At 42.6% G+C, this 27,526-nt stretch overlaps 1 protein-coding gene across 1 annotated transcript in view; it reads right to left on the reverse strand.

Moving 5' to 3' along the window:
* Window positions 1-27,526, reverse strand: part of WAPL (WAPL cohesin release factor) — a 111,286-nt gene that overhangs the window by 19,249 nt on the left and 64,511 nt on the right. The window contains exons 5-9 of the mRNA XM_038743572.1: window positions 22,733-22,828; window positions 22,024-22,176; window positions 21,583-21,719; window positions 17,659-17,770; window positions 5,335-5,562 (exon numbers count right to left, since the gene is read on the reverse strand). Of these exons, the coding sequence (XP_038599500.1) occupies window positions 5,335-5,562; window positions 17,659-17,770; window positions 21,583-21,719; window positions 22,024-22,176; window positions 22,733-22,828 (726 nt within the window). The remainder of the gene's footprint in view (window positions 1-5,334; window positions 5,563-17,658; window positions 17,771-21,582; window positions 21,720-22,023; window positions 22,177-22,732; window positions 22,829-27,526) is intronic.

Raw genomic sequence — 27,526 nt, forward strand, 5'->3', positions numbered from 1 at the left:
CTCCCGCTTCTAGACTGTGAGCCCGCTGTTGGGTAGGGACCGTCTCTATATGTTGCCAACTTGTACTTCCCAAGCGCTTAATACAGTGCTCTGCACACAGTAAGCGCTCAATAAATACTATTGAATGAATGAATGAATCAATACTGCAATAATCAAATACTGCTCATGAATTTGTAACTGTCCTTGGTGTTGGCAAGGTTAACGTTTTCAACCTCTGTAGGCCTAAATATCTGAGGGGACTGAGTGAAGTTGGCTTAAATAAAGCTGTTCAGAACAGTTCTAAAGTTGTTTACTGCAAATTAAACAGACTATTTTAACAGATCTATTTTTTAATTTAATTTTTAAACACTTTTATTTTTAATTTAACGAATTGAACAGACCTATTTGCCACTTTACATTGTTCACATAGATTCAGCCATATTCCATTTTAAATCACACAAAGTGCTGGTACCCTGGAGGTGAATGAATGCACTTTTAAAATAAAACATTTAAAAATAATGTTTAAAATTTTTTTCCTGTTTTAGTAATCCAATAGCACATTAGGATTTATAACAATGTGCTCCAGGAAAAAATAGATATGAAAATAAAACATAACTCACTAATTAATGTTTCCATTAAGTAGCCTGAATGCATCAAATATTGACGCAAGGCTGTGTATCAAAACCTGCATAAAAGCCTCCTCCTTGAAATTTTCCCAATTGGCCTGGAAGTATAATGGAAATTGTCTCTGAGAATGCAAACTTTTTGCTGATGAAATAGGGTGAGTTCAGTACCAAAGCCAAACTGCCAGGGTCAGAGTATTGCAAAGGTTTGGCCGGACAATCTTTGTATTTTGTTTTCTTTAAATAATATTTGTTAAGTGCTTATTATGTGCCACGCACAGTACTACGAATCCAGTAGCATCCAATACGAATCCACGCAAAAAGCAGCAGCATGGCTCAGTGGAAAGAGCACGGGCTTTGGAGTCAGAGGTCATGAGTTCAAATCCCGGCTCTGCCAACTGTCAGCTGTGTGACTTTGGACGAGTCACTACACTTCTCTGGGCCTCAGTTACCTCACCTGTAAAATGGGGATTAAGACTGTGAGCCCCCAGTGGGACAACCTGATCACCTTGTAACCTCCCCAGCGCTAAGAACAGTGCTTTGCACATAGTAAGCGCTTAATAAATGCCTTCGTTATTATTATTACTAAGCACTGGGGTGGATACAAGTTAATTTGGTTGGACACGGTCCATCCACGTCCCATGTGGGCTCAAAGTCTTATCTCCATTTTACAGATGAGGTAACAGGCACAGAGAATTGGCTTGCCCAAGGTCATATATCAAGCGCTTAGTACAGTGCTCTGCACACAGTAAGCGCTCAACAAATATGACTGATGATATATCAGGCAACTGGCAGAGTGGGGATTAGAACCCAGGACCTCTAACTCCCAGGTTTGTGCTCTTTCCACTAGGCTACGTTGCTTCTCAGCATAATTCCTTCCTCATGTTTCCTTGCTTTCAGACATTTTAGGATTTGCAGGCAGGAGAAGAGAGGAAGACGGGGAAGTCATATTGTCACGGGGGTGGAATTGCACACGCACTCCAATACTATGTCCGTGCTGCAGTGTTGCTCGGAAGTAAGGTGTGAAGACATTTACCGGGCAGGGCCTGGTGAAAAGAGTGTTGAGCCTGAGTCGGAAGAACTTGATTTTATACGATGGCATTTAATAAGCGCTTACTGTGTGCAAAGCACTGTACTAAGCGCTGGGGAGGTTACAAGGTGATCAGGTTGTCCCATGGTGGGGGGCGACCTCACACTTTCATTCCAGCTCTGCCACTTGCCTGCAGTATGATCTGGGGCCTAGTAAAATGGGGCAAAAATACCTGTTCTCCCTTAATAATAATAATAATGGCATTTATTCATTCATTCATTCAATCGTATTTATTGAGTGCTTACTGTGTGCAGAGCACTGTACTAAGCGCTTGGTAAGTACAAGTTAAGCGCTTACTATATGCAAAGCACTGTTCTAAGCGCTGGGGAGTTTACAAGGTGATCAGGTTGTCCCACAGGGGGGCTCACTCAATCCCCATTTTACAGATGAGGGAACTGAGGCCCCGAGAAGTGAAGTGACTTGCCCAAAGTCACACAGCTGACAAGTGACGGAGCCGGGATTTGATCTGATGACCTCTGACTCCAAAGCCCGGGCTCTTTCCACTGGGCCACGCTGCTTCCCTTCCCCTTGAGCAGTTAACACCATCATCATTATGACTATTGTAATATTCTGGGCAGTGCAGGCTGAAACTGGACAGAATGGCCAGACTGGTTGCCTGTGTGGGGGGGCTTCAGTTACCAATTAACAAGTGTGTTTGGGTGGGAGACCCTCTCTCCCATACAACCACATGGACATGTTGGGGGGCGAGGGGAGGGAGAGGGGAAAAGGAGGACAGTAGAAGGATGGAAAAAGGACTCTTACAAGCTTGGGAACGGCATACAGACTGAACTAGACCCACCAGACTTCCCCAAGGAAAACAGGACTGAGCACGGAGGAAAGCAGGAGGCTGTTTTGTGCTTTACTGGATTCAAGTAGGAAACTGCACGGACAGCTTAACACTTTAGAACTAGAAATGTACAAAAATAAAGTTCTGACTGGGGAAACCCGGGAGGTAGGCACTTCTGATTACTCCCGGACAATAGGCATGGCCTGGAAGAACTTCTACAACCTAACAGTTTTACTGAAGCCAAACCATCATCATTAGAACCAAAGATATAAACCCCATGGACTAGTTGTGGCTAAATACTCATATGGGTTTTTTGGGGATTTAAAATACAAATTTCTAAAACAGGAGCTAAAGTGATCCATCTTCAATATAGCTGTAATTTAGGGGAATTATTCCTAAACGCTTAGTAACCAAGCACGCAAATCCACAGTTTAATCAATCAACCAATGGGATCTACTGAGTGCTTACTGTGTGCTGAGCACTGCTGAAATAAGCTTGGGAGAGCGCACTACAGAGTTGGGCCAATTCCCTGCCCACAGATTTATTTATTTATTTTAATGGCATTTGTTAATTGCTTATTATGTTCTAGGCACTGTTGTAAGCACTGGCACTAAGTGCTTAGAAGAGTAAAATTTAATGGCTGTTTTCCCTGCTGGACTGTAAATTTACTGAGTGCATGGATTATACCTACTGACTCTATTGTACTCTCTCAAGAGTTTAACACTAATAATCATAATTGTACTATTTGCTAAGCACTTACTATGGACCAACGACTGTAGTAAACCCACCGGGATGGATAACAATGCAATCAGATTAGACACAGTTCCTGTCCTACATGGAGCTCACAGACTAAGGGAGAGGGAGAACAGGTATTTAATCCCCATTTTACAGCATGGCCTAGTGGACACAGCATGCCCCTGGGAGTCAGAAGGACCTGAGTTCTAATCCCCGTGATGCCACTTGTCTGCTGTGAGACCTTGGGCAAATCACTTCACTTCCCTGTGTTTCACTTACCACCACCTGTAAAACGGGGATTAAGACTGAGCCCCACGTGGTACAGGGACTGTAACCAACCCAATTTGTTTGTATTCAGTCCAATGCTCAGTACAGTGCCTGGCACACCGTACGTGTTTAACAAATAGCACAATTATTATTGTTATTTTACAGACGAGGACAGGATGGCACAGAGAGGTTAAGTAACTTGCCCAATGCCATACATCAGGCGAGTAAGAGTGAAAAAATGGAGCCCAGGGCTCCTGATTCCCAATTCTGCAGTCTTTCCACCAGACTACAGTGCTTCTAGGCCTGCTCCTAGCACTGAACACTGCCTAATACAGTGCTCTGCATACCCAATAAATATTACTGATTGATTTTTAAAATATGACAAAATACTCAATAAACATTCTGCACTATCATTCAGCTTTGCTGGCAACTACATGGTGACATGGGTGATTTAACAAATCAATACCTATCAACCCTCAAGAGTAAGCTAATTCCCAATACTCCACACCACATGGAGCTATGCGTTTTCAACAAGGCATCCGTATCTGGTAGCTCGTTGCAGACATATCTGCACCGGGGGTTAGGAAAGGCAATCTCTCCGAGTGAAGCACGCAATATACACAGTCTTTTAGACTGTGAGCCCACTGTTGGGTAGAGACTGTCTCTATATGTTGCCAATTTGTACTTCCCAAGCACTTAGTACAGTGCTCTGCACATAGTAAGCGCTCAATAAATATGATTGATGATGATGATGAACATACACTCAATGAACACTGCTTGGGAATTAGGGCATCATTAGTCTGACAATGACGGCTTGATTGGAAAAGTGTACTTTTTTGGGGGGGAGGGATCAGAACAAGTGGTTTACACAACACAAGTTCTCTTTAATGTGGGCTTCTCCAAGCACACAACCCCTGAATTACAGACCTTGGGTACTGCAGTTTTGTTTTTTAATTATGATTTCTATTCAGATGCTAAAAAAAAACCCTTCCCTTCTCTGCAGGATGGTTCTGTTCCGTCTACTGATTTCGAAAAGGTACCGGCATAATTATTTGGTCTATAATTGAAGGATGAGAGAAATTGGGAGGAAGGGCTGTACTGTCTCCTCCCACTCGTGCAGAAGAACAGCCTCCAGAGTTGGGTGTGGGGTGCGGCAGACCTCCTTTCAAGCACAAGCCATTTTGAGGGTGTGACAGCTGCTCTGTGGGGATTCTGCTTCCAGCACATAGCAGCCAAGACCAGCAGCTCCGTGGTCCCACTTTTTCCCTATTGCCGGGGTGCACTAGGCATGGCACAGAAGATGCAGACGGCTCATGCCCTTTAGAGAAGCTGCCTAAATGTCAGGAGACCTCAAGTGATCCAGTTCAGTGCCTGCAGAATCAATCCCCAGCTAACGGGGCTAAGGAAGTGCTGGTGATTTCAAATTAGCTGCTACGGAGTGCAACGGGCAACGGCGGCTTTGCCGTCGTTACTGATTGGGAGGAGGCCCGACAAAAACATGCTTCTGTCTGCTCTGGAGTAGAGAGTGGGCTGGAAGAGTTGGGGGTAGCCTGTATTTGCACTCACTGAAAATACTTTAGAAAAACAAAAAACGGGGCAAGTGCATCAAAAGTGAGAGGTGGGGTTTCTGTTTACATTAGGATCAATACAAGCCACTTAAATGGGACCTATTAATACAGGCAAAAGATGTACTTCTTCCAAGACTGCCAACCACCAACCTTAAATGCCACCTAAAGCAATTCTATAAACTGTTGACGATGGACTAAAACTTGAAAAGATTTTCCCTGAGCAAAAAGCACCATCACAAAGCGGTTCAAATGAAAACCTTTCAAACAGACTTCAAGAAAACTCACCGTGATATTTTCTAGATCAAGATGTTTGTTGTGTACAGTTTCACAGAGTCGCCTGATTTTTTCTTTGATTTTGTTCATATCTTTCTCATTGAGCAGCTTAGCAGATGAAGCATCTTGTTCCAATTCCAAAAGGCGAATCATGAGATCCAGACTAGCTCTATCAAGATCCATGTTCAAGCGGTCTCTACTCAGGATGTACATTAGAGCTGCTGTACAAAGGGACAGATTCTTAAATAAAAACAAAAATAAGGTCACATCAGTAATTCGTGGCCAATTTTGAGCATTTTGATCATTAAGCCAAAAAAAAAAAAAGGGAAACAAAAATCACAATATTCTAGTTGATAATTCTTGCATGCCGGGTTACAGAAAGCAGTAGAAGTATGATGAAACCAACAAACTGCATTTTTGAAACAAACTGATATTCTAGGTCACAACTTCTTTTGGGATGAACTTTTTCAAGTGCTTTACACTCCTCCAGAGTTTCTCGGAGTCACATTCAAGTAGGACATTGATCATCTTTGGTGCATTTTTATTATTATTAATCCAAAGGCTGTTCTTGCTTGCTTTTTCCTCGACTCCGTCTCACCTAGTTACTATTGCTGGCCTGGGTCTTCTGTTTCCAAAATATTAGACAAGAAAGGAGAAAACGTGACAGAGCCGGGGGAAGAAAGGGGTGGGGTTGAAGGCCACAAACCCCTTGTGACCCACAAATGGCTCTTGGCCAATGTGGAGAACATTGTTTTCCTGTGACCTTTCTTCTAAATGCCAAACTTGAGCAAGATAAACATTTAATGAGTCTTTTACTAGGAAAAATAAAAATTAAAAAAAGCCAAGCAACTTCTAAAAATCGTCACTTCTGAAATTGGGTTACCTCATGTAAATTAAACTAGCGGCAGAACCTCCACGAAAATTAGAGCAAGGCCCAAAATAGGTTGTGGGAAAATGCGAACGTTGATCAAAATTGAGCGCCTGACACCCATTACTGTTTTTTTACCACGTCCGCACAGGACAGGTACTACCCTTATCCGAAGGTCCTGCATATGCCTCACTGTGATTGTGTGCTCCTCCCAACCAACCCTTCTGATATTCCTCCAAACACCCCTGTGCCAACTCGATCCTATATGCCTGCAGTTGTCTTTTAGATTATTTTTCTTCTTATTATTATTATTTCATCTTTCCTCTTATGTTAAACTCTTCCCCACACTATTTTAAGGGCCAGGGGACTGTGTATGCCAATAATCTGTGTGTTTTTTCCCTGGGTTTAGTACAGTGATCTGCACGTAGTTTGCACTTATTAAATGCTATTAATTACTAAATACCCCTCCAAGGCTCCATTCCTCACTCAGGTCCAGTCTGCTCAATTTAAAGGGGCCGTTCAGTAATTAATTTAACAGCCTTCTGTGGGATATGAGTCTAGAGAACATGGATATAATTTTTGCTTGTTCTTGCTTTTCCTTTTGAGTACCCTCCTGCACCAGAAAAACAACAACAAAGTAGATGCAACAGGACACTGGAGGATTTGTGAAACAAAGCTTTTCCTACTGAGTGTCCATTATCCACTAATGAAGAAATGGCATCTGGAAAATCCAGAGCTTGGAACAAATTAATAACCTTCTATTCTCTGTAATTTCACTGGATCTGATTTTTTTTTTATCATTCCACACAACCCACTTTTGTCTGCCACTTTAAGAGTGTAGGGAGGGGTAATTGGAGATAGAGATTAGGGAGGGCATCATAGTTCTAATCCTGGCTCCACTGCTTGCTACATGCATCACTCAGGAGCAATTATCCAAGCCTTCACCTCCTACTCCATAAAATGGGAATAATGCCTACTCTTCTTCCTCTTCAGGTATCTAGTTCAATTCCCACAGCCTACTTAAACACGAAGACGGTGCTCCCAAGAAATCATCTCTCATACTCAAGGATTCTGGGCAAAATTCTGAAGATACTGGTTCTTTTCCCTCACATAATAATAATGGCATTTGTTAAGCACTTACTATGTGCCAAGCACTGTTCTAAGCGCTGGGGTAGATACAGAATCACTGGGCTGGACATGGATCCTGTCCCACATGGGGCTCGCAGTCTTAATCCCCATTTTACAGATGGGGGAACTGAGGCACAGAGAAGTGAAAGTGACTTGCCCAAGGCCACACTGCAGACAAGTGGCATAGCCTGGATATTCAGAACCCATATGACCTTCTGACTTCAGGCCCGAGTTCTAGCCAGGACCCCATGCTGCTCATACCCAATCAAACCCACCAAAAGAAAAATCCCTAACTGAAAGAAGGCCTTGAGAAAAGCTGCTAGGCAAAAGGACTTTTGGGAGGATACTGACAGATTTTAAGGCTCCATCTGCAAGACTATTTTCTTTCTTTGAAATGTCAAAATTTTTGGATGTGCTTCCAGATGAAAGACTGAATGTTAAATACCATTTGATAGTCCAAAAGGCCACGTTTCTTATACAATAAAATACACCTACACACTACTGTCAAAAATTTCCACTTATACTCTGTTGCAGAGCAACTTAAAAATAGCCAAGCAAAAAACATGAAGTGCCTTATCTAGCTAGAGAACTAGCATTCTGGATTATTAATCATATTGGTGGGGCAGGAAAAGTGCAAACAAGTAATACCAAATCATTTACAACTGCCAACTACACTTCTGAATTTGTATTTCAACTTCCTGTCACAACTGCAGAAGGAAGAGGAGGGAGATGGGCACTTCCTGGGACCCAAGACCTCAGGAAATGTTGGCTATCTGACAGGATGAATGAGGATACAAAGGGGGAAGAGCATGATACATGAATGGGGAACAAGCTAGTTCATGGTCTGATGTTGCACTGGTATTTAGGGGAAGGTTTTCCGGTTTCTTAGGAGGTTGTGAACCCCATCTACCTGTTTGTCTTCCCTTTGTAAACTTTCTTTTCCCCTCCACCCAGCTCTCTCTCTTGTTTTTCCTTTGTCTCAGTTACTGGTTGTCTGCCACCTTCAGAGAAAGCCCCTATCCTCTACTGTAACAAGGCAGTAAATATGAACTGCATACAACCTAGGCAGGAGAACCACAATAGTAAAATTAATTGATGGACATTTTAAACCAGATTTTAGTGGCCCGAGCTTGTCACCTGTCAAATATTAATTATGAACAACTCCTTCTCCCCTCTCCTTTCCCTTGACCTCTTGTTCATACCCTCTGCCATTTCTGGAACTCCCTCCCTTTTCCAATCTAACAGACCATTCATTCATTCAATAGCATTTATTGAGCACTTACTGTGTACAGAACACTGTTCTAAGCACTTGGAAGAGTGCCATACAACAATAAACACATTCCTTGTCCACAACTAGTCTACGCCACTCCCCATCTTCAAAGTGGTTCTGAGCTCCAGGTGGTCTTCCCCAAATAATCTTTAAATCCCCAACTTCTTATGTGCTTAAGATACCACAACTCCCAAAGCACTTATGTACATCTTATATAACCTACTACTACCCCTATCTGCAACACTTTTATGTATTTATTAAGAGCTTACTATGGGTGAAGCACTGTTCTAAGGGTTGAGGAAGATACAAGATAATCAGGTTAGACACCATCCCCATTCCACATTAGGCTCACAATCTCAACTGGAGGTGGGAGGATTTAATCCCCATTTTGCAGATAAAACACAAAGAAGTTTAATGACTTGTCCAAGGTCACACAGCAGTCAGGTGGTGGAGCTGGGATTACAACCCAGGTCCTCTAACTCACAGGCCCTGCTCTTTCATGCTGCTTCCCACAATTTGGTTAAGTGTCCTGTCTCCCTGGCCACACTGTAAGTGCCTTGGGTTTTGAGGAAGACGGGTGTTGGAGTGCGTGCAGGAGCAGAGAGAGAATCAAATCTTCTCTTTGGTACTCACCCAAGCAGTTACGATAGCGCTCTCCACATAGTAGGAAGCACATAAATGGCACTGATTTAAGATTAGACAATACAGGCATTGAAGATTACTACCCTACCCCCAAGAAAACAAAGCAGAAACCCAAAATATGAAAATTATGAGGAAAGTTTTTATTAAATAACCCAGCATGATAGCAATGTGACCTGGGTTCACTCCGATTTTGCTTAATGTAAAACTTGCAAAGGTTTTTGTGAAAGTCACAGAAATCATGCCCTAGTTATTACCATTTGGATTACTTATGTAACTCATGATACACACAAAGAGTTGACCCATTAAATCGGAGTTGAATTTATCCAAATGAAACTTTCCAAACTTAGAGCAAAGCTGAAAAACAGACACTCCTATTACGCCTCATTCCTGATACTTACCAACATGTCGAAGAAACTTCCCTGTGTAATCAATTACAGCCAAAGTTTTCTGCCTCCACAGTTGGGCTTCCAACTGCCAGTAAATTCAGCCACTAAACCATGAACTAAGATTGGCTGTGCCTGCAAAACTTGTATAAATGCACTTTGGCATTCACAGTGTCTGTGGTTGCAACAGGCTTCAGTGCTGCCACTGCTCCAGTGTTTTGGGTGGCAGTGGCAGCCCGCACAGCTGCTCTAAGGCTTGGGGCAGCAACTGCTGTGCTGAATGCAGCTGTGAACATTTGGGTGACAACTCTGAACCACAGGCCCTCAATCATCTAAACTCCACACCATTAACAACTGCAGCTTGGCTTAGTGGGTGGTAGTAATAATAATAATAATAATAATAATGGCATTTATTAAGCACTTATGTGCAAAGCACTGTTCTAAGCACTGGAGAGGTTACAAGGTGATCAGGTTGTCCCACGGGGGGGGCTCACAGCCTTAATCCCCATTTTACAGATGAGGTACAGAGAAGTTACGTGACTTGCCCAAAGTCACACAGCTGACAATTGGCGGAGCCGGGATTTGAACCCATGACCTCCGACTCCAAAGCCTGTGCTCTTTCCATTGAGCCACGCTGCTCAATGTACAGCACAGACCTAGGAGTCCCTAGCCCCTGGGTTCTAATCCCAGCTCCATCACATGTCCGCTGGATGACCTCGGGCAAATCACTTAACTTCTCTGGGCCTCAGTTACCTCATCTGTAAAGTCTGTGTCCAACCTGGTTAATATGTATTTACCCTAGTGCTTAGGACAGTGCTTGGCATATAGTAAGTGCTTAACAAATACCATAGCTATTATTAATATTATTATTACCTGCACTCGCATCCTTAGTGAGACCTGTGACCTAGCTGGCATTACTTGCAATCTGAAACTCCACAAAGATCTGCCACATCTTATACGGGCAGGGAATGTGTCTGCTATATTCTTATACTGCATTCTCCCAAACAGCACAGTGCTCTGCACACAGCACTCAATAAATACCACTGACTGACTGATGTTTCAAAAAATTCAAAAACCAAACTGTTTTACAACCTCAAAGGCCACCTCAAACCTAGCACCATAAAGTCACCAGGCCAGTATATGGCCAGTAAGGAAAACCTCCTAGAGGTTACTCCTCTCAAATTGAAGTTTGTGGCTCACGGGAGACAGTCCCTACCCAACAGTGGGCTCACAGTCTAAAAGGGGGAGACAGAGAACAAAACCAAACATACTAACAAAATAGAATAAATAGAATAGATATGTACAGGTAAAATAAATAAATAAATAAATATTTATTTGATTGGAGCATGGATTCCACCACATTCTGAGCTGCCTTAGCCTCTTCAAAAAAGAGCAACATTCTGACAGGGAAAACTGAAGGTTTCTCTAGTAGTTGCAATTTGCAGATGCTCCTTCACCACCAACTGCATGTACTGATGACAACTTTTTCGGTGCACGCAGTAGATTGGATTGACGATACTTCCTCCCATAATAACTGTGGCCTCGGACACTTTCTACGTGCCAAACACTACTGAGCACTGGGATAAATTCAGGATTGTCCGGTCAGATATGGTACCTGTCTCACATGGGAGCTCACAGTCTACGTAGGGCAGAGACCAGGCATTTAATCCCAATTTTACAGATGAAGAAACTGAGGCACAGAATTTGAGTGACTTGTGGAAGAAGAAGAGCTGAGATTAGAGCCCGAGTCCCGTCTCCTTCTACTAGGCCATCCTATTGCTACTGCTGATGACTGGACTGATGATTTCCTGTTAGCTGAGATGAACAGCGGTTGATGCTGTTGAGTAGACAGGTCAATGCTTTGACAGCAGATGTTTCAATTTGGTGATTTATTATGATGCTCAATAAAGATCAATCTATCATATTTATTGAGTGCTTACTATGTGCACAGCACTGTGCTAAGTGCTTGGGAGAGGGCGAGGTAACAAAGTTGGTCAAGATGCTATCAACACCAAGCCGAAACCAGCAGAGTCTACTGGTTAGAGAATCAGAACGGCACAGAAAGATCTGGACTTTGTCACACAGCTCCACTTTTTTTTTAAACTGTGTAGTTTCAGGCAAATTACAGTGCCCCAGTTTCCTGACTTAAAGTGGGATGATGCAATGACAAGGCAGAATAAATATAGTGAATTGAGTGTGTTAGGGAGAAGGTGATATGAAAATGCAAAAAATAACTACAATATGAGAAACAAAAGGAAAACTTCACACTTATTTTACAAAGCAGGATTTAATTGTTCAGAATATAGTAACCTTTATCAAATATATACTATATATAGTAAATCTGTTCAGAGTATAAGAAGTTGGAAAAGGGTGGTCACCATTTTAGCCATCAAAAGTTACATACAGCAGACTTCCAGTCCATGTAAGGACTATCTGTGCAGGTTTAAGAATGCTCTACTATCACAATACCCATTATCTCCATGTGAGTCCCTGACTTGCAGCTGGCTGGAGGGGCCACTGTCTGGCCAACTCCACTATCAATCAATCAATCAATCGTATTTATTGAGCGCTTACTGTGTGCAGAGCACTGTACTAAGCGCTTGGGAAGTGAAGTAGGAGGGGCCAAGGTGATTCAGTGCTTTACAGCTGATGGAGGGTAAGGAGTTTGATGTGGAGTTGAAGGGGCAACCAGTACCCTCCATCAGCTGTAAAGCACTGAATCACCTTGGCCCCTCCTATTTCACCTCACTGCTCTCCTAAACACAGCCAGCCTGCACAATCAATCAATCAATCGTATTTATTGAGCGCTTACTGTGTGCAGAGCACTGTACTAAGCGCTTGGGAAGTACAAGTGGGCAACATTTAGAGACAGTCCCTACCCAACAGTGGGCTCACAGTCTAAAAGGGGGAGACAGAGAACAAAACCAAACATACTAACAAAATAAAATAAATAGAATGGATATGTACAAGTAAAATTAATAGAGTAATAAATATGTACAAACATATATGCACATACACTAGTGCTGTGGGGAAGGGAATAACAATAATAATAATGGCATTTCTTAAGCGCCTACTAAGAGGTGCACACTTCACTCCCCTCATGCCAACCTACTCTCTGTACCCCAATCTCATCTATCTCACTGCCTACCTCGCACCCACATCCAGTTTCTGGCCTGGAACTCCCTCCCTCTTCATATCTGACAGACAATCACTCTATCCACCTTCAAAGCCTTACTGAAGGCACGTCTCCTTCAAAAGGCCTTCCCTGACTGAGCCTTCATGTCCTCTTTTCCCACTCCCTTCTCTGTTGCCCTGATTTGCTCCCTTTATTCACCCTTCCCTCAGCCCCACAGCTCTTATGTACACATCCATTATTTATGTATTAATATCTGACTCCCACTCTAGACTGTGAGCTTGTTGTGAGCGGGGAATGTGTCTAACAACTCTGTTATATTGTCTGCTGTTTTACCCTGGATAAGTCGCTTCACTTCTCTGTGCCTCAGTTCCCTCATCTGTAAAATGGGAATTAAGAATGTGAGCCCCATGTGGGATAGGGGATGTGTCCAACCCAATTAGCACTTACAACAGTACTTGGCACAATCAATCGTATTTATTGAGCACTTACTGTGTGCAGAGCACTGTACTAAGCACTTGGGAAGTACAAGTTGGCAACATATATAGTCCCTACCCAACAGTGGGCTCACAGTCTAGAAGAGAACCACAACTATTATTATTACTCTCACCAGTGCTTAGTACAGTGCTCTGCACACAGTAAGTGCTCAATCAATACAACTGATTGATTGACTGGGAGACCTCAGAGAAATATGATACATACATAATGTTCCCCAAAGATGAACACTTGGAATATTCCTTGACTAAATCTATCTGAATGTGATCAACTTCCTGGCTCTCTAGAACAAGGATGCCCATTATCCTCTCCTATTTTCTCATGTTGATTGTTTATTCTTGTTCCAATTACTTTTGTTTATGCCAGCAAAGTATTTTATATTTCTAAAACAGCTGAACGTCCCAAACTGTCAAAGCCACCCACATCTTTGTACTTTACACATGGAAATTTATGAAAACATAATCAATTACTTATAATTCTACAGACCTGGCAACAAAACTTTATATTTTTCTTATTTTGGGGTAATTATTCCCCAACAAAATTTTTTTGAAAAAATCAGGTGGGGCAGCCATTTTTTAAGGATCAGTTCACTTATGACAGTACTCTAATTCTCTGGCACACCATTTCAATGGGAATCCAACATATTTTAACAAAATTTTTGTTAGGTGGAAGAAAAAAGGTTTCTCAATTCAATTTTGTGTAGTTGTTCTCAGGTTTTAGGGGTTTTTTTGTTTTTGGTATTTTTTTTTAATCCAGCAATCCTGCTGAGGCATGCAGTGATCCTCCTCATAACCCTTTTAACTACAGGGAGGGGGAAACATTCCTAATCAGGGATTGCCAGACCACTGAGTACTGGAAAGCAAGGGGTAACATCTACTTCCGTGCTTTTTTTAAACCAGGAAATGGCAACAGGGAGGAGTAGGTTGGAAATGAAACAGGAGGAGAGCTGGGGTGATGCTAGGAAGAGTGGACAGAGAAAAACAATGTGAAGGCCTAGGAAAAAAAAAGAAATATTGGAATACAGATGCACCATGGCCTAGTGGAAAGAACACAGTCCTGAGAGCCAGAGGACCTGCTTTCTAATCTTGTCTCTGCCATTTGCTTGCCATGTGATGCCGGGCAATCATTTAACTTCCCTTTGCCTCAGTTCCTTCACTTGCACAATGGGGATTCAATACCTGTTCTTCCTCCTACTTAGATTGTGAGACTCATGTGGGACCTGATTATCCTGTATCTACCCCAGCACTTAATACACTGCTTGGCACATAGTGCTATCAAATACCACAATTATTATTATTGTTGTTGTTATCATTATTATTATTATTATTATTATTATTATTATTATTATTACATATTTTCCAAGTTCAAAACTCATGGCAAATTTGTATTCAACCAGTGGTTATTGAGCACTTGTTTTGTGCTGGGAGAGATGCTATGATACTACAACCCCCCAGGTGACAGGAATGGTCTCCTCCTGACCCAAAAGGTTGACAGGTCGGGGGTGGGTTGAAAAGTGCACCATGATGATGATAATGTGGTTTTCGTTAAACAGCTTAGTACGTGACAAGCACTGTACAAAGAGCTGGAAGATTATTAGGCCCTATGTTGGGCTTGCAATCTACGGCAGGACAGGTATAGAAAATGCATTTTGCACATGAGGGAATGGAGGCTCAGAGAAGTTAAGTGATTTGCACAATACCACACAGCAGGGATGTGGCAGGAGCCAGAATTAGAACCCAGGTCCTCTTGACTCCCAGGATGGAGCTCTTTCCACTAGGCCAAGCTGCTTCCTGATAGCATTCTGTTATTTCCATCAGCTATGCCTTCTTGCTCTGGTGGTTGTTGGCATTTCATGGCACGCCCAGTTAGCAGGTCACCCCACTGAAGCTCATCTATGAAGCGGGGGTGAGAGGAGTGCCTCAAAAATGACCCCAGGCTTCTCTCAAAAGGTCTTAGAGTTGAACCTTGTGTGTCAAGTCCTAGCACAAATTAAGCCCAGTGTCCAATCTTAGCAGCTGTTGGGGTGCAACTATCTTTTAAAATGACTAGTTACTCCTTTATTTAGTTTATCATTAAAAAACCATAATGTAAATTCATATCTGCTAAAAAGGGGGATGGATATATTTTCAATTTCTGTGTATACTTATTAAGAAAATCTATCAATCAATGGTATTTACTGAGTGCTCACTGTGTGTGCACAGCACTGTACTATGAGTTTGGGAGAGTACTCAGAATTGGTTAATATGTTCCCTGGCCACAAAGAGTTTACAGTTTAGAGAGTATGGAAGGAATTCTCTGCTTCCCTTGCTACAGTATTGGACAGCTTTCCATCAGCCTACCGGGGGTTCTGGCAAATGCGGACAGTCAGGGCAAGCAAATTACAGGGAACGGTGCCAACCAGAAAGCTAAACCACGGTAGTAGCATTAGGCAATAAAATGTCTTTAAGTGGCATCAAAGTGTGCATTTGCTATATAGTAGCCGAAGTAATATTTAATTTCTGGGCGCAGAACACTGTATTAAGTGCTGGGGCAGATGCAAATTAATTAGGGTGGACCCAGCCATGTCTTGCATCAGGCTCACAGTCTCAGTACGGGGAGAACTTAAGCACAGAGAAGCTAAGTGACTTGCCCAAGGTCACACCAGCAAACTTTCCACTAGGCCAGGCTGCGTATGACACAGATATGAACTCAATTCCCTACGTGCTGTAAAGTTGGGGACCGGGCTTACAAATCCTGGGGTACGTCCACAATTAGGGCGTGACATAGCCATGGAATTTGTAAATTGTGGGGTGTTTGGAGGCTGGAATATACCGCTACAGCTCAAGTCAGGCTGTGTAAAAATAATCTAGCGCCACTTTCACACGGCAGGGTGAGGAGTCTTGTGAGGAGTACAAGTTGGCAACATATGGAGACGGTCCCTACCCAAGAGCGGGCTCACAGTCTAGAAGGGGGAGACAGAGAACAAAACATATTAACAAAATAAAATAAATAGAATAGATATGTACAAGTAAAATAAATAGAGTAATAAATACGTACAAACATATATACAGGTGCTGTGGGGAAAGAAGATGTAATGCGGGGGGGGGGGGTGGAGATGGGGAGGAGGGGGAGAGGAAGGAGGGGGCTCAGTGTGGGAAGGCCTCCTGGAAGAGGTGAGCTCTCAGTAGGGTCTTGAAGGGAGGAAGAGAGCTAACTTGGCGGATGTTGGGAGGGAGGGCATTCCAGGCCAGGGGGAGGACATGGGCCGGGGGTTGACGGCGGGACAGGCGAGATGGTGGATATAATATGATAACTTGCAGATATTTTCACATTGTTAAAATGTTAGAAATAATTTTCTACTTCCTGCAAAATCTTCAGAAATCTAATCCACACCTTCTCAGAGACTCAGTGATGATGCATTTGATCACACAGATCATAAAGGGAGAAAAATATAATTTTAGCAGTGATGGGCACAGTCCCTATTTTAAATACATTTTTTCCCCTGCAGGTTGTGTCTTCTAGCCATCCCGCTCCTGTATCACCATTGGTAACTGTTGATTCGCACTTTGTGGGACCACAGGTATGGGAAAAGTGGAATTACCAAACTGTGAACGATCTCTGTACTTGAAAAGTAACAATGTAATGTGAATCCCAGGATATATTTTTTGAGACCCAACACCCGGACACTTGGGTTAATTTCCACATAAAGGAAGTGGCCTTCAAATGAGATCAGTGGCATACATGCACCATTAATTAGTACTGCTCAATTTGCCCTCTCCTGAAGCCCAGTAATGGGGAGACAGTTTAACTGCATCTTTCCAGAAGTGAAATCAAAGCCACCAGACCCAAGCACACAAGGTAACTGTGCTTCTTCCTGCACAGCATGGGCCACCCCCACTGCCTTGCTGGCTTTCGCCCCCGCAGCCCCCATGCCTTACATCTATATTGGGAAAATGAACGCAAGTGTGAAATGAAAAGCTTTGAGTACAATCAATATTTCATTAAAAACATAAAATCAGACCTTGGAAAGACTCACTCTGGAACTAGCTTAATTACATTAGCAACATTTTGTGGAAACAATCAACATAATGCACAAGGTTTAAGTACAGTCAACCCTTGGGTATCTAAACGATTTTAGGGTAAACTGACTTTTTACCTGAGAAAAATGTGGTGCCTGGATTAACCCCCTCCTTTCCCTGAAGCCATGAACATCAGCAGAGTAGTTACTATCCGCTTGGCCTCACTCAGAGACCTTGGCTGCACAGAACTTGACCCTAAATTTTCTCATTTGCGTAATAAAATTCCACATACCTGAAAACCTGGTTATTTGGTACGCTGTATTAATGTGAGAAGCTTTACACATTTCGCAACTGAAACATTTACATACTGACTAGAATTGAGAAATGTGTTTTGGCTCAAAAAAGCTTAAAAAAAATACCTGGTGGTGTTGTGAATCATCCAGTGTTTTAAAGACCATGGCTACCATCCCATGAGCTCTCAGGTGCATTCGGAAACTGGGCATGGCGCATTTTGTCGCCAAGCTAATTACACTAGAAGAAAATAAACAACCCTCCGTTACTTTGAAAATAACTAGTAAAATTAGTTTCATTACAAAAATCTTTAGAATGAAAATATGCACAGGAAAAGTAGATTCTTTGCACAGTTTTCTTTTCATTAGAAATTATTTCTTGATGATACCAACTTCTTAAGAAGACACTCTTAGGACATCTAAGTGTGAGTGACACCTAGAAAGATAACCTGGTTAATAAGGTGGTGTAAGTCCCAACCAAACGCAACAGTAGCACCCAAATGAACTGCTTTCTGTTTTCAACTAGCGATAAAGCTAAAAGCAAACAAAAACAGAAAGTCAACTTGCGATTTCAAAGATGCCAATGATATACATCAGGGAAAGTGACTCTCTGGCCTGGGTGAGATAGGTCAGAGCCTGGGGAGAAAACAGCTGCAGACTGTGGGCGCTGTTGAAAGCAAGAACATTAGAGCATGCCAAACTCCTAATCAATCAGCCAATAGCATTTTCATTCATTCAATTCTATCTGCCACTTTTCAGCTGTGTGACTTTGGGCAAGTCACTTTACTTCTCTGTGCCTCCATTACCTCATCTGTAAAATGGGGATTAAGACTGTGACCCCCACATGGGATAATCTGACTACCTTGTATCCACCCCAGCCCTCAGAACAGTGCCTGGCACATAGTAAGCGCTTAAATACCATCATTATTTACTTGAGTCTACTGCCTGCAAAGTACTTGTACTAAACACTTGGGAGAGTACAATATAACAGCACTAAGTGCTTACTTTGTGCAGTGCACTCATAATAATAGTCGTATTAGACTGTATGCTCCCCCGAGACTACAAGCTCGTTACAGGCAGGGAACGTAACTGTTAATTCTGTAGTATTGTACTAACCCGAGCCTCTCCCTCCCTTTTCAATTTTGCTTCTACGACATCTCTATGAAGGAAGCATGCCTAGTGACAGGGCATGACACTGAGTCAGAAGCTCTGGGTTCTTGTCCCAGCTCCATCACGTGCCCTTCTGTGTGACCTTGGTTAGGTCACAATTTTTCTGGAGTTCAGTTTTTCCATCTATAAAATAGAGATAGATCATAAACCCTGATCGATCTGATAATCTTGGATTTACCCAAGTGCTTAGCATAGTGTTTGGCATACAGTAAATGTTTAATACCCTAATAATTCTCTGTATTGGTACATAGTAAGTGCTTAACAAATACAACCATTTCAGATGATCTGCCAACATCATAAGATCAACATGTCTAAACAGGAATTACTCAACTTCTCTCTCAAATACAATCCTCTACTGATGTGTCTTTCACAGCACAGCTGACAACTCTTTCTTATTCAAAAGCTACAACTGGTATTACACCTGATGCCTCATTCTTTTGACTCTCATAAACTATTGGTTTTTCCTCACTGACATTTCTTGGATCCACCTTGTCCTCTCCATCATTGAAATGATTTGTCACTTTAATCTAGATGCTCATCACATCCTGGCTAGACTCCCAACTACCATACTCACTGGTCTCCCTACCTACTATTCCTCTCCTCTCCAGTCCATACTTCAGATGATTTTTCTAAATCGTCTCCCTGACCTATCCCCCAACTCTTCAAATTCCTTCAGTGATGACTGATTCCCCTTTAAATCAAAGAGAAACTCCTGACAATTGGCTATAAGGGACCCCATCAACTTTCCCCTTCCTACTGATTTCTTTCCCTTCCTTTCCCAATCCAGGTCGCACTCTTTATTTCTCCCAAATCAACCGTTTCACTGTTCCCGGCTCGACTCCCACCTCTAACATCTTGTTAACAGCCTTCCTCCTTCCTGGAATTTCCTCTGTAAAACCACAGTTCTCCTCCCCATCTTGAATGCCCTTCTGAAATTCCACCTCCTAGAGCCATAACCCAAATAATTTTTTTTTCCTAGATCATACCTTTTCAGCTACCACTTCAGCACACTCACAGCCACCTAGAGCACATCTGTACATTTTCTCGTATATACCTTTAGTTATATTCATTTCACTATGTACACATTTGTCTTTCTATTCTCTTCTTCCTCCTACCTGTAACTTACTTTGTGCCTGTCTCCTCAGAGAGCTTAAAAATCCAGTTGGGATTGTGCTTTCTGCCCCCAATGTATTCTCTCAAGAGCTGAATACAGTGCTCTGGACATAGTACATGCTTTCATTCATTCAATCGTATTTATTGAGCGCTTACTGTGTGTACAGCACCGTACTAAGCGCTTGGGAAGTACAAGTCGGCAACATATAGAGACGGTCCCTACCCCACAACGGGCTCACAGTCTAGAAGGGGGACACAACAAAACATGTTTTGTTTTGCTTTGTTTTGTTATGCTTAATAAGTGTGGTTGATTGAGTGAATAATCCATTCAGATAATAATGATGGTACTTGTTAAGCGCTTACTATGTGCCAACCGCTGTTCTAAGCACTAGCACTAGGTAATCAGGTTGTCCCACGTGGGGCTCACTGTCTTAATCCCCATTTTACAGATGAGGTAACAGGCACAGAGAAGTGAAGTGACTTGTCCAAAGCCACACAGCTAACAAGTGGCGGAGCTGGGATTAGAACCTGTAAACCTCCGACTCCCAAGCCCATTCTCCCTGCACTGCGCCATGCTGCTTCTCTGAAGTCATGATTGTAAGTGGAAGACGGGCCCTCACTTGATACAAAAAAACAAACTTCCACTTACAATCATGACAATCATGAAGGGCCCTCACTTGATACAAAACACAAACTGGCTGGGGCAGGTACAGCTTACGACCTTCTCAGGACTTTGAAATTCAGCTGCCAAGTCACTGCTGTCTGTTTCAGCCATCGAGGTCCACACAGAGACCACACCACAACCTTTCCATAAAGGCCTAGACTTGTCACAGAGTGGGGCAGATTGACACACCAACACTGGTATGCCAGGCAGGGTACCTCACTCCCTAAAGCCAGTCGAAGGTGCCAAGGATTTGTCTAGGTCAGGATGAAAGCAGGATTCAATACGGATCATTAATTTTATACATGCAAAGCTACAATTGGATTTGTCTTCCCCCCTAAAAATCACCTCCTTTTGAAAGAAGGTTCTGCGAGAACAGGACATTATTAAACCCTTCATCTGCGGCTGTAATTTCATTGCAGTAAGACTGGCTTGAGCAGTTGCTAGCCCCATTCTCCATATTCGGTTAAGCCCTGTCGCCTCTTTCCAGTCATTTGCTCAGCACGCTGCACAGCCCCTTTAGAAAGGGGGCTGCAGCCTGGTGATGTAGTTTGCAGAGGTCACAATCAGAAGTCAGCAGCTGATACTCTCTGAGATGGTACATCAGAAGCTGGGAACAGCTGAGCGCTCTGAAAACAGATCTGTGCCCCTTGAAGCTCTAGCAGACAGCCAATTTTGCCATTGCTTTAAATCTTAAATTAATTTCCAGAGCTAGGAAACAACAGCAACCAGAGACCGAAAATGGGGCGAAGCGAGGAAGACAAACGGAAGAAGGAAGGGAAAAGTCTCTACCTTCTAGCTGGCAGCTGGCAACACATTTTTATACATCTAAGTCATTCAGTTTCTGTAGCTGCTATATTTCCCAGCTACTAAGTGGGATTTTATTACAGTGTAAAGAAACGTTCAACTCTGTTTACTGATTTAAGAACATTGAATAAGACAAAGCTTGTTTTAGAGCATGTTGCTTATGGTAGAGGGAGAAATGGAGTCTTTCATCTCAGCTAACTGCCAAAGTTCCTGAATCTACAATTCAATTTAATTATATATTTTTCAAATAAAACAGACCCAGGGCTTTCCTCAACAGGAAATACGAAAATGTAAAGACTTACCTAAGGCAACGTGTGTTTAGAGGCTGAGTGCTCTTTAATCCACTTAACAAGTATTCAATATCATCAGTAAACTCTTGATTTTCACCAAATTCCACTACATCATTGAAGTGTTTCACATGCTGAACAACAGTGTATAACTGCAAGAAAAAAATTATTTTGTAACGAGCAAAAAGCTAAGAATCAATTAAACCATCACGTCTATGAAAGTTTGCCTCAGTGGATGTTAACTCTACAGAATGTGACATACCATGCAGCAGTAGGTTTAAGTAGTAACTTTTGCACCAACAGCGAAAATAACGTAAATTAATTTCCATCTACTAAGTCAAAATGTTATTTTTTTCACTCATGCTATTATTTTTAGCAGTGGTACCAATCATAATATAGAATGATTACATCCCCAAAAAAATTCCTCAACAAATAGGAGTATACACAGCTGCTTACTTCTTTGTCTTCTTTCCTACATTTCAATGCAGTTACTATTTCTTGATAGGGTTGAGTAGGTATTGTCACAGTTTTTATCACTTTGGGTGGTGGTGCAGGAGCCTTAAAAACTCCATCATCTTTCTGAATAGCCTCCTTTGAAGAGAGCCTCACCTAGTAATAAAAAAGGTGTTAACTAGATGGTTTATACGCGCACATACATGCAAAAACAGTGGGCATGCTGAATTTAATAGGCCGTTTTAAGGAAAAATGATTACTACAGAAAGCCTTTAAGATAGCATGTAATCTGCATAAGCTAGGTCTCCAACCCCTGCTGCTTTACCAGATAGTGAATGAAGCTTACTTAGTTTAATGCTAAGGCCTTTCATTTCTTTAAACGTGCTTCATGGGACATCTAGGACTATTTCATTACCTCTGTCACTGACTCGGATACTTCTTCAAAGCGCATTCTGCTTCTGTGGTGGAAATCTATGATGGAGCTAAAGGACACGTCTAAAACAGTAGCAAATGATAGGGCACTAGGAGCTTTACAAGGGATGCCTCGTGTTCAACTTACCTTTGTTAGAAAAGTGCTTACTATCGCTTAAAAAATACTGCCTCAAATAAGAGCAGACTTTCCAAATCGAGTCTCAAATGATTTTGATATGATCGTAATTGATCCCTGCATTTTTTAGGGTGAGCACCAAACCAAAAAGAATATCCTACTTACTGGAACACTCTGTGTTTTCAATACTGGTGGTGCTGGTAGCTCCTCGGATTCTGGATGGTTCCAATGTCTAGCATTATACACGGCTTTGGTTGGAGACTAGGTTAAAAGGGAGAAAATGGAAGGATCATCATGATTCTCTTTACTTGGCAAAATTTTTATATATCACCACCTTATCTTGGGGTTCACGATGATGAAGCACTATATTATCCCCAAACTGCAAAATTTACTGTCTTCAATAGTGTATATTTAATATTAACCCATAACAGAACATTACCTTTACCTGTGAATAAGGAGCTGTATTTGTCTCAGATGCTCCAATTTACTAGAACTATGCCGCATTTCGTATACTATCACCTTGACGGGTTCATATTTTAGGTTAAATTTGCAATGAACATGGCAAACAGATTTCCACTGCTTTTAATAGTCTATTCCAACTCTAAACTAAATGGCTAGTAAACTTGTACTTTAGCATCAACCACGATATCAACTGGGAAATTGAGGGTCAGGTGCCCAAAGTACAGAGTCATTGTCAAAGTCCCGTGGATCTACTCTTTCACTGAAAATGAAAGGACCCAATATTATTTACCAAGCACAACCTGCAGGCAGAGTTCTGTATGAACTGCTCGGGAGAGTATAACACACGAGATGGTATACGTGATCTCTGTCCAAAAGGAGCTTATGGTCTAGAAAAGGGAGACAACTATCAAAATAAACTACAGATGGGGTGATGAGAGTATAAGGAGATGTGTATAATTGCTGTGAGTATAAAAGTGCTTGACACAAGCGTGCAAGTGACACAAAAAGGAGAGGGAGTAGGGGAAATAAGGGATTGAAGGTGAGGAGAGTGGTGGTCTGTCATATATGGAGGGGGAGTTCCAAGCCAGAGGTTGAACAAGGGCCAAGGTTTAGAGGCGAGTCACACAAGATTGAAGTACAGTGAGTAAGTAGGATGGAGTAATAGAAGTGAAGTGGGCAACAGAATGAAGTATGGACTGAAGAGGGAAGAGACAGGATGCATGGAGGTCAGTGAGGAGTCAAGGTGGGATGCGAAAAGTGTGGTAGCCATTTGGCCGGAGAGGAAGGGAGAGATTCTAGAGAAGTTGTGAAGGTGGAACTGACGGGATCTGGTGACAGGCTGGATGGGTGGGTTGAATGAGAGAGGTGATTTGATACTGCCAGGCTTATGGGCTTTTGAGACAGGGAGGACTGTGGTGCTGTCTAGACAGATGAGAAAATCAGGGGGGAGGACACAGTTTGGTTAGGAAGATGAGGGTTTCACCTTGGGATATAAGTTTGAGGTGGTGGCAAGACACCCAGGTAGAGATGCGCTTAGTACAGTGCTCTGCACACAGTAAGCACTCAATAAATACGATTGAATGAATGTCCAAAAGGCAGGAAAAAAATGCGAAATTAGAGAAATGAAGAGAGGTTCAGGTTGGAGAGGTAAGTAGATTAGAAGTCATCCACTTGCATATTGTACTTTGTGGTATTTGTTAAATGCTTATTACGTTTCAAGCACTGTACTAAAACCTAGGAGAGATTCAAGATGATCAGACGGGACAGAGTTCCCTGTTCCACAAAGGGCTCACAGTTTCAGGGGGAAGGAGAGAACAGACATGCTTCAATTTCACAGATGAGGAAACTGAGGCACAGGAGTTAAATGACTTGCCCAGATCCTATAGGAGACAAGTGGGAGAGTCAGGATTAGAATCCAGGTCTTCTGATTCCCAAGCCCATGCTCTTTCCACTAGGTCTGGCTGCTTCCCCAAAAGCAGGGTTGGTAGTTGAAGTCATGGGAGCAAATGAGTTCCCCCAAGGTACTGGGTAAAGACAGAGAAGGCAAGGAAACCCAAAACTGAGCTTTGAAAGACTTCCATAGTTAGGAGGAGATGGGCGGGGGCCCGGCGCGAAAGGTAGTGAGTGGCTGGAGAGATGGGAGGACAATGTCAGTGAAGTCAAGGTTAGAAAGTGTTTCCAGAAGAAGGTAGCTGAGAGGTCAAGGAGGATAAGGCTGGAGCAGAGATCATTGGATTTGACAAACAGATCATTGGGGACCTTAGAGAGGGCAGTTTCTGTGGACTGAAGGGGGTAGAAGCCAGACTGCAAGTGGTCAAGGAGAGAAGGAAGGTGAAAAAGGCATCAAAAGCTGCTCAGATAATCGGAGGTGGGATTAGGAGCGGTGGAAGAAAAAGGCCCCTTGGAATGGTAGGACTTGGGCTTCAAAAGGAGAGGTGGTGAGCGATAGGAAATAGAGAGGGCACTGAGAAAGTGGCACTGGGGAGCAAACAGCAGGCTGACTCCTCCCACTCTCCCAATGAGCCGGGGGAAGAGGGGGCAAGAGACGTTCCTTTGGGAGAGACAGCCATTTGGAATAAGCTCTGCCTCAGTGTCGGCCTGGGGGAGCAGTGAACGGACCAGGATTCTCAACAGCAAGACACACCACTGGGGTCCTTCCCTGATGTCTGGGTGAGCCATCAAGGAGTCTGGCTCAGTAGCGGTCAGGATGGTCTTTTACAAATTCTTGTGAAAAGCAAAAAGAGCAAAATAAAGAATAATAGCAAAAACAACAACAAAAAATTCAGAGCTGTACTTCACACAACTAAGGCTTTAGCTGGAAAACAGCAGGAGTAATAGAACAAGACATCTGTTATGTATAGCTCATTAGAGTGGCCAATATGCAGATTGTTACAAATAGCAGAAATGCTCCGCACTCACACACAAGGTTTTTATCATAAAAAAGTAAGGTTTCCAATCCAGAAGGTCCACGGGAAACATGACATTAAAAGGCAGGAAGAGCAGCAAAAAGAAGAGTCTAAAAAAAAATCACCTTTCCTAAGGCCCAAGTCTCACAGTGCTATTGTTGCTTATTTTCTTTCAGCACTTGTCAGTTCATCGAGCCTGTATTATCTGGTTTGAGGACCATCCAGCAACACTGCTTCTCCTCCCCCATTATCATCAGTCTGTAGGCCATCAGACTGCTAAAGAGGCCAAAAACCTGAACATATGCAGTGGAGATAACACCACTCTTGGAACCCATTATTTATTGGTCAAATGTATTTAGCAGGGTAGTGCTGCCAACAATATGGGGGGTGGAGGGGCACCAAACTCACAAGGGACTGCTATGAGCTGATGGTACATAGATGTAAACATCTAGCATCCCCTTCTCTATGTGGGGGGGTTCCCCTATTCTACATGTCATCTCCCCCACATAGATGCTCTTCCCGAAGATAGCCAGTGCCCTACAAAGTAGGTATGGAAGGAGCACTGATGCTTCATAATAATAATAATAATATTAATAATAATAATAGCATTTATTAAGCACTTACTATGTGCAAAGCACTGTTCTAAGCACTGGGGGGATACAAGGTGATTAGGTTGTCCCACGTGGGGCTCACAGACTTAATCCCCATTTTACAAAGGGGGTAACTGAGGCATAGAGAAGTTAAGTGACTTGCCCAAGTCACACGGCTGACAGTTGGCGGAGCCGGAATTTGAACCCATGACCTCTGACTCCAAAGCCCGGGCTCTTTCCACTGAGCCACGCTGCTCATGCTTCAAGTGCCTGATTTGCTGCCTCTTTCACATCATCATCATCAATCGTATTTATTGAGCACTTACTGTGTGCAGAGCACTGTACTAAGCGCTTGGGAAGTACAAGTGCGAGGAAAGATGGGCAACTGTGCACATACTGTATATATGTATACAGTTGCCCTCTGCTCAATCAGCAAGAAAAGACAGGTGTATTAAGGCAGTGTATATGCAGGTATGAGCTATGCATACACACACATAATAATAATAATAATTATTATTATGGTATTTGTTAAGTGCTTACTATGTGCCAGGGACTGTACTAAGCGCTGGGGTGGATACAAGCAAATCGGATTGGACACAGTCGCTGTCCCACATGGTGCTCAAATTCTCAATCCCCATTTTACAGATGAGGGAACTGAGGCACCAAGAAGTAAAGTGACTTGCCCAAGGTCACACAGCAGACAAGTGGTGGAGCCAAAATTAGAATCCATGACCTTCTGCCCTTGCTCTATCCACTATGCCATACTGCTTCTCTAGACATACAGTGAGTGTCCACTAAACTCTACTAGCTGTCTAAAAATACATGCTACCAGGCACAAATAGGGTGAGCGAAAGAAGAGGTCTCTGAATAATAATAATAATAATAATAATAATAATAATAATAATAGCATTTATTAAGCGCTTATTATGTGCAAAGCACTGTTCTAAGCGCTGGGAGGCTACAAGGTGATTAGGTTGTCCCACGAGGGGCTCACAATCTTAATCCCTATTTTACAGATGAGGTAACTGAGGCACAGCGAAGTTAAGTGAATTGCCCAAAGTCACACAGCTGACAAGTGGCGGAGCTGGGATTTGAACCCATAACACCTGACTCCAAAGCCCGTACCCTTTCCACAGAGCCACGCTGCTTCTCTAGTAAAGGTAATCTTAAAAACGGGAATTACCTGTCTTTTCACCAATATTTAGAGGAACAATTTTTATTTACATGCACTCACATAAGTAGGGAATGTTTATAGAAACTCCACTTACTAAAGAGTGGGGCATCACTGCTTCTTCCTTACCCGCTGCAAACCCCTAGTGATTTCTGTGTCCACAGCCTCTTGAAAGGCTAAGGCCAAGAAGTTCAACTTCTTGAAACTCAGAAATGGGTTACCAGGCCAAATCTTTTCAAAATATGCATTGGCTTAAAATTTTCTCAGTCCCTACCTGTTCCGCATTAATGTGATTTACCTGTACACCTAAGCAGGCTAGAAATTATTCAAA

This window comes from Tachyglossus aculeatus, chromosome 3, assembly GCF_015852505.1.
Source record: "Tachyglossus aculeatus isolate mTacAcu1 chromosome 3, mTacAcu1.pri, whole genome shotgun sequence".
Classification (NCBI taxonomy): Eukaryota; Metazoa; Chordata; class Mammalia; order Monotremata; family Tachyglossidae; genus Tachyglossus; species Tachyglossus aculeatus.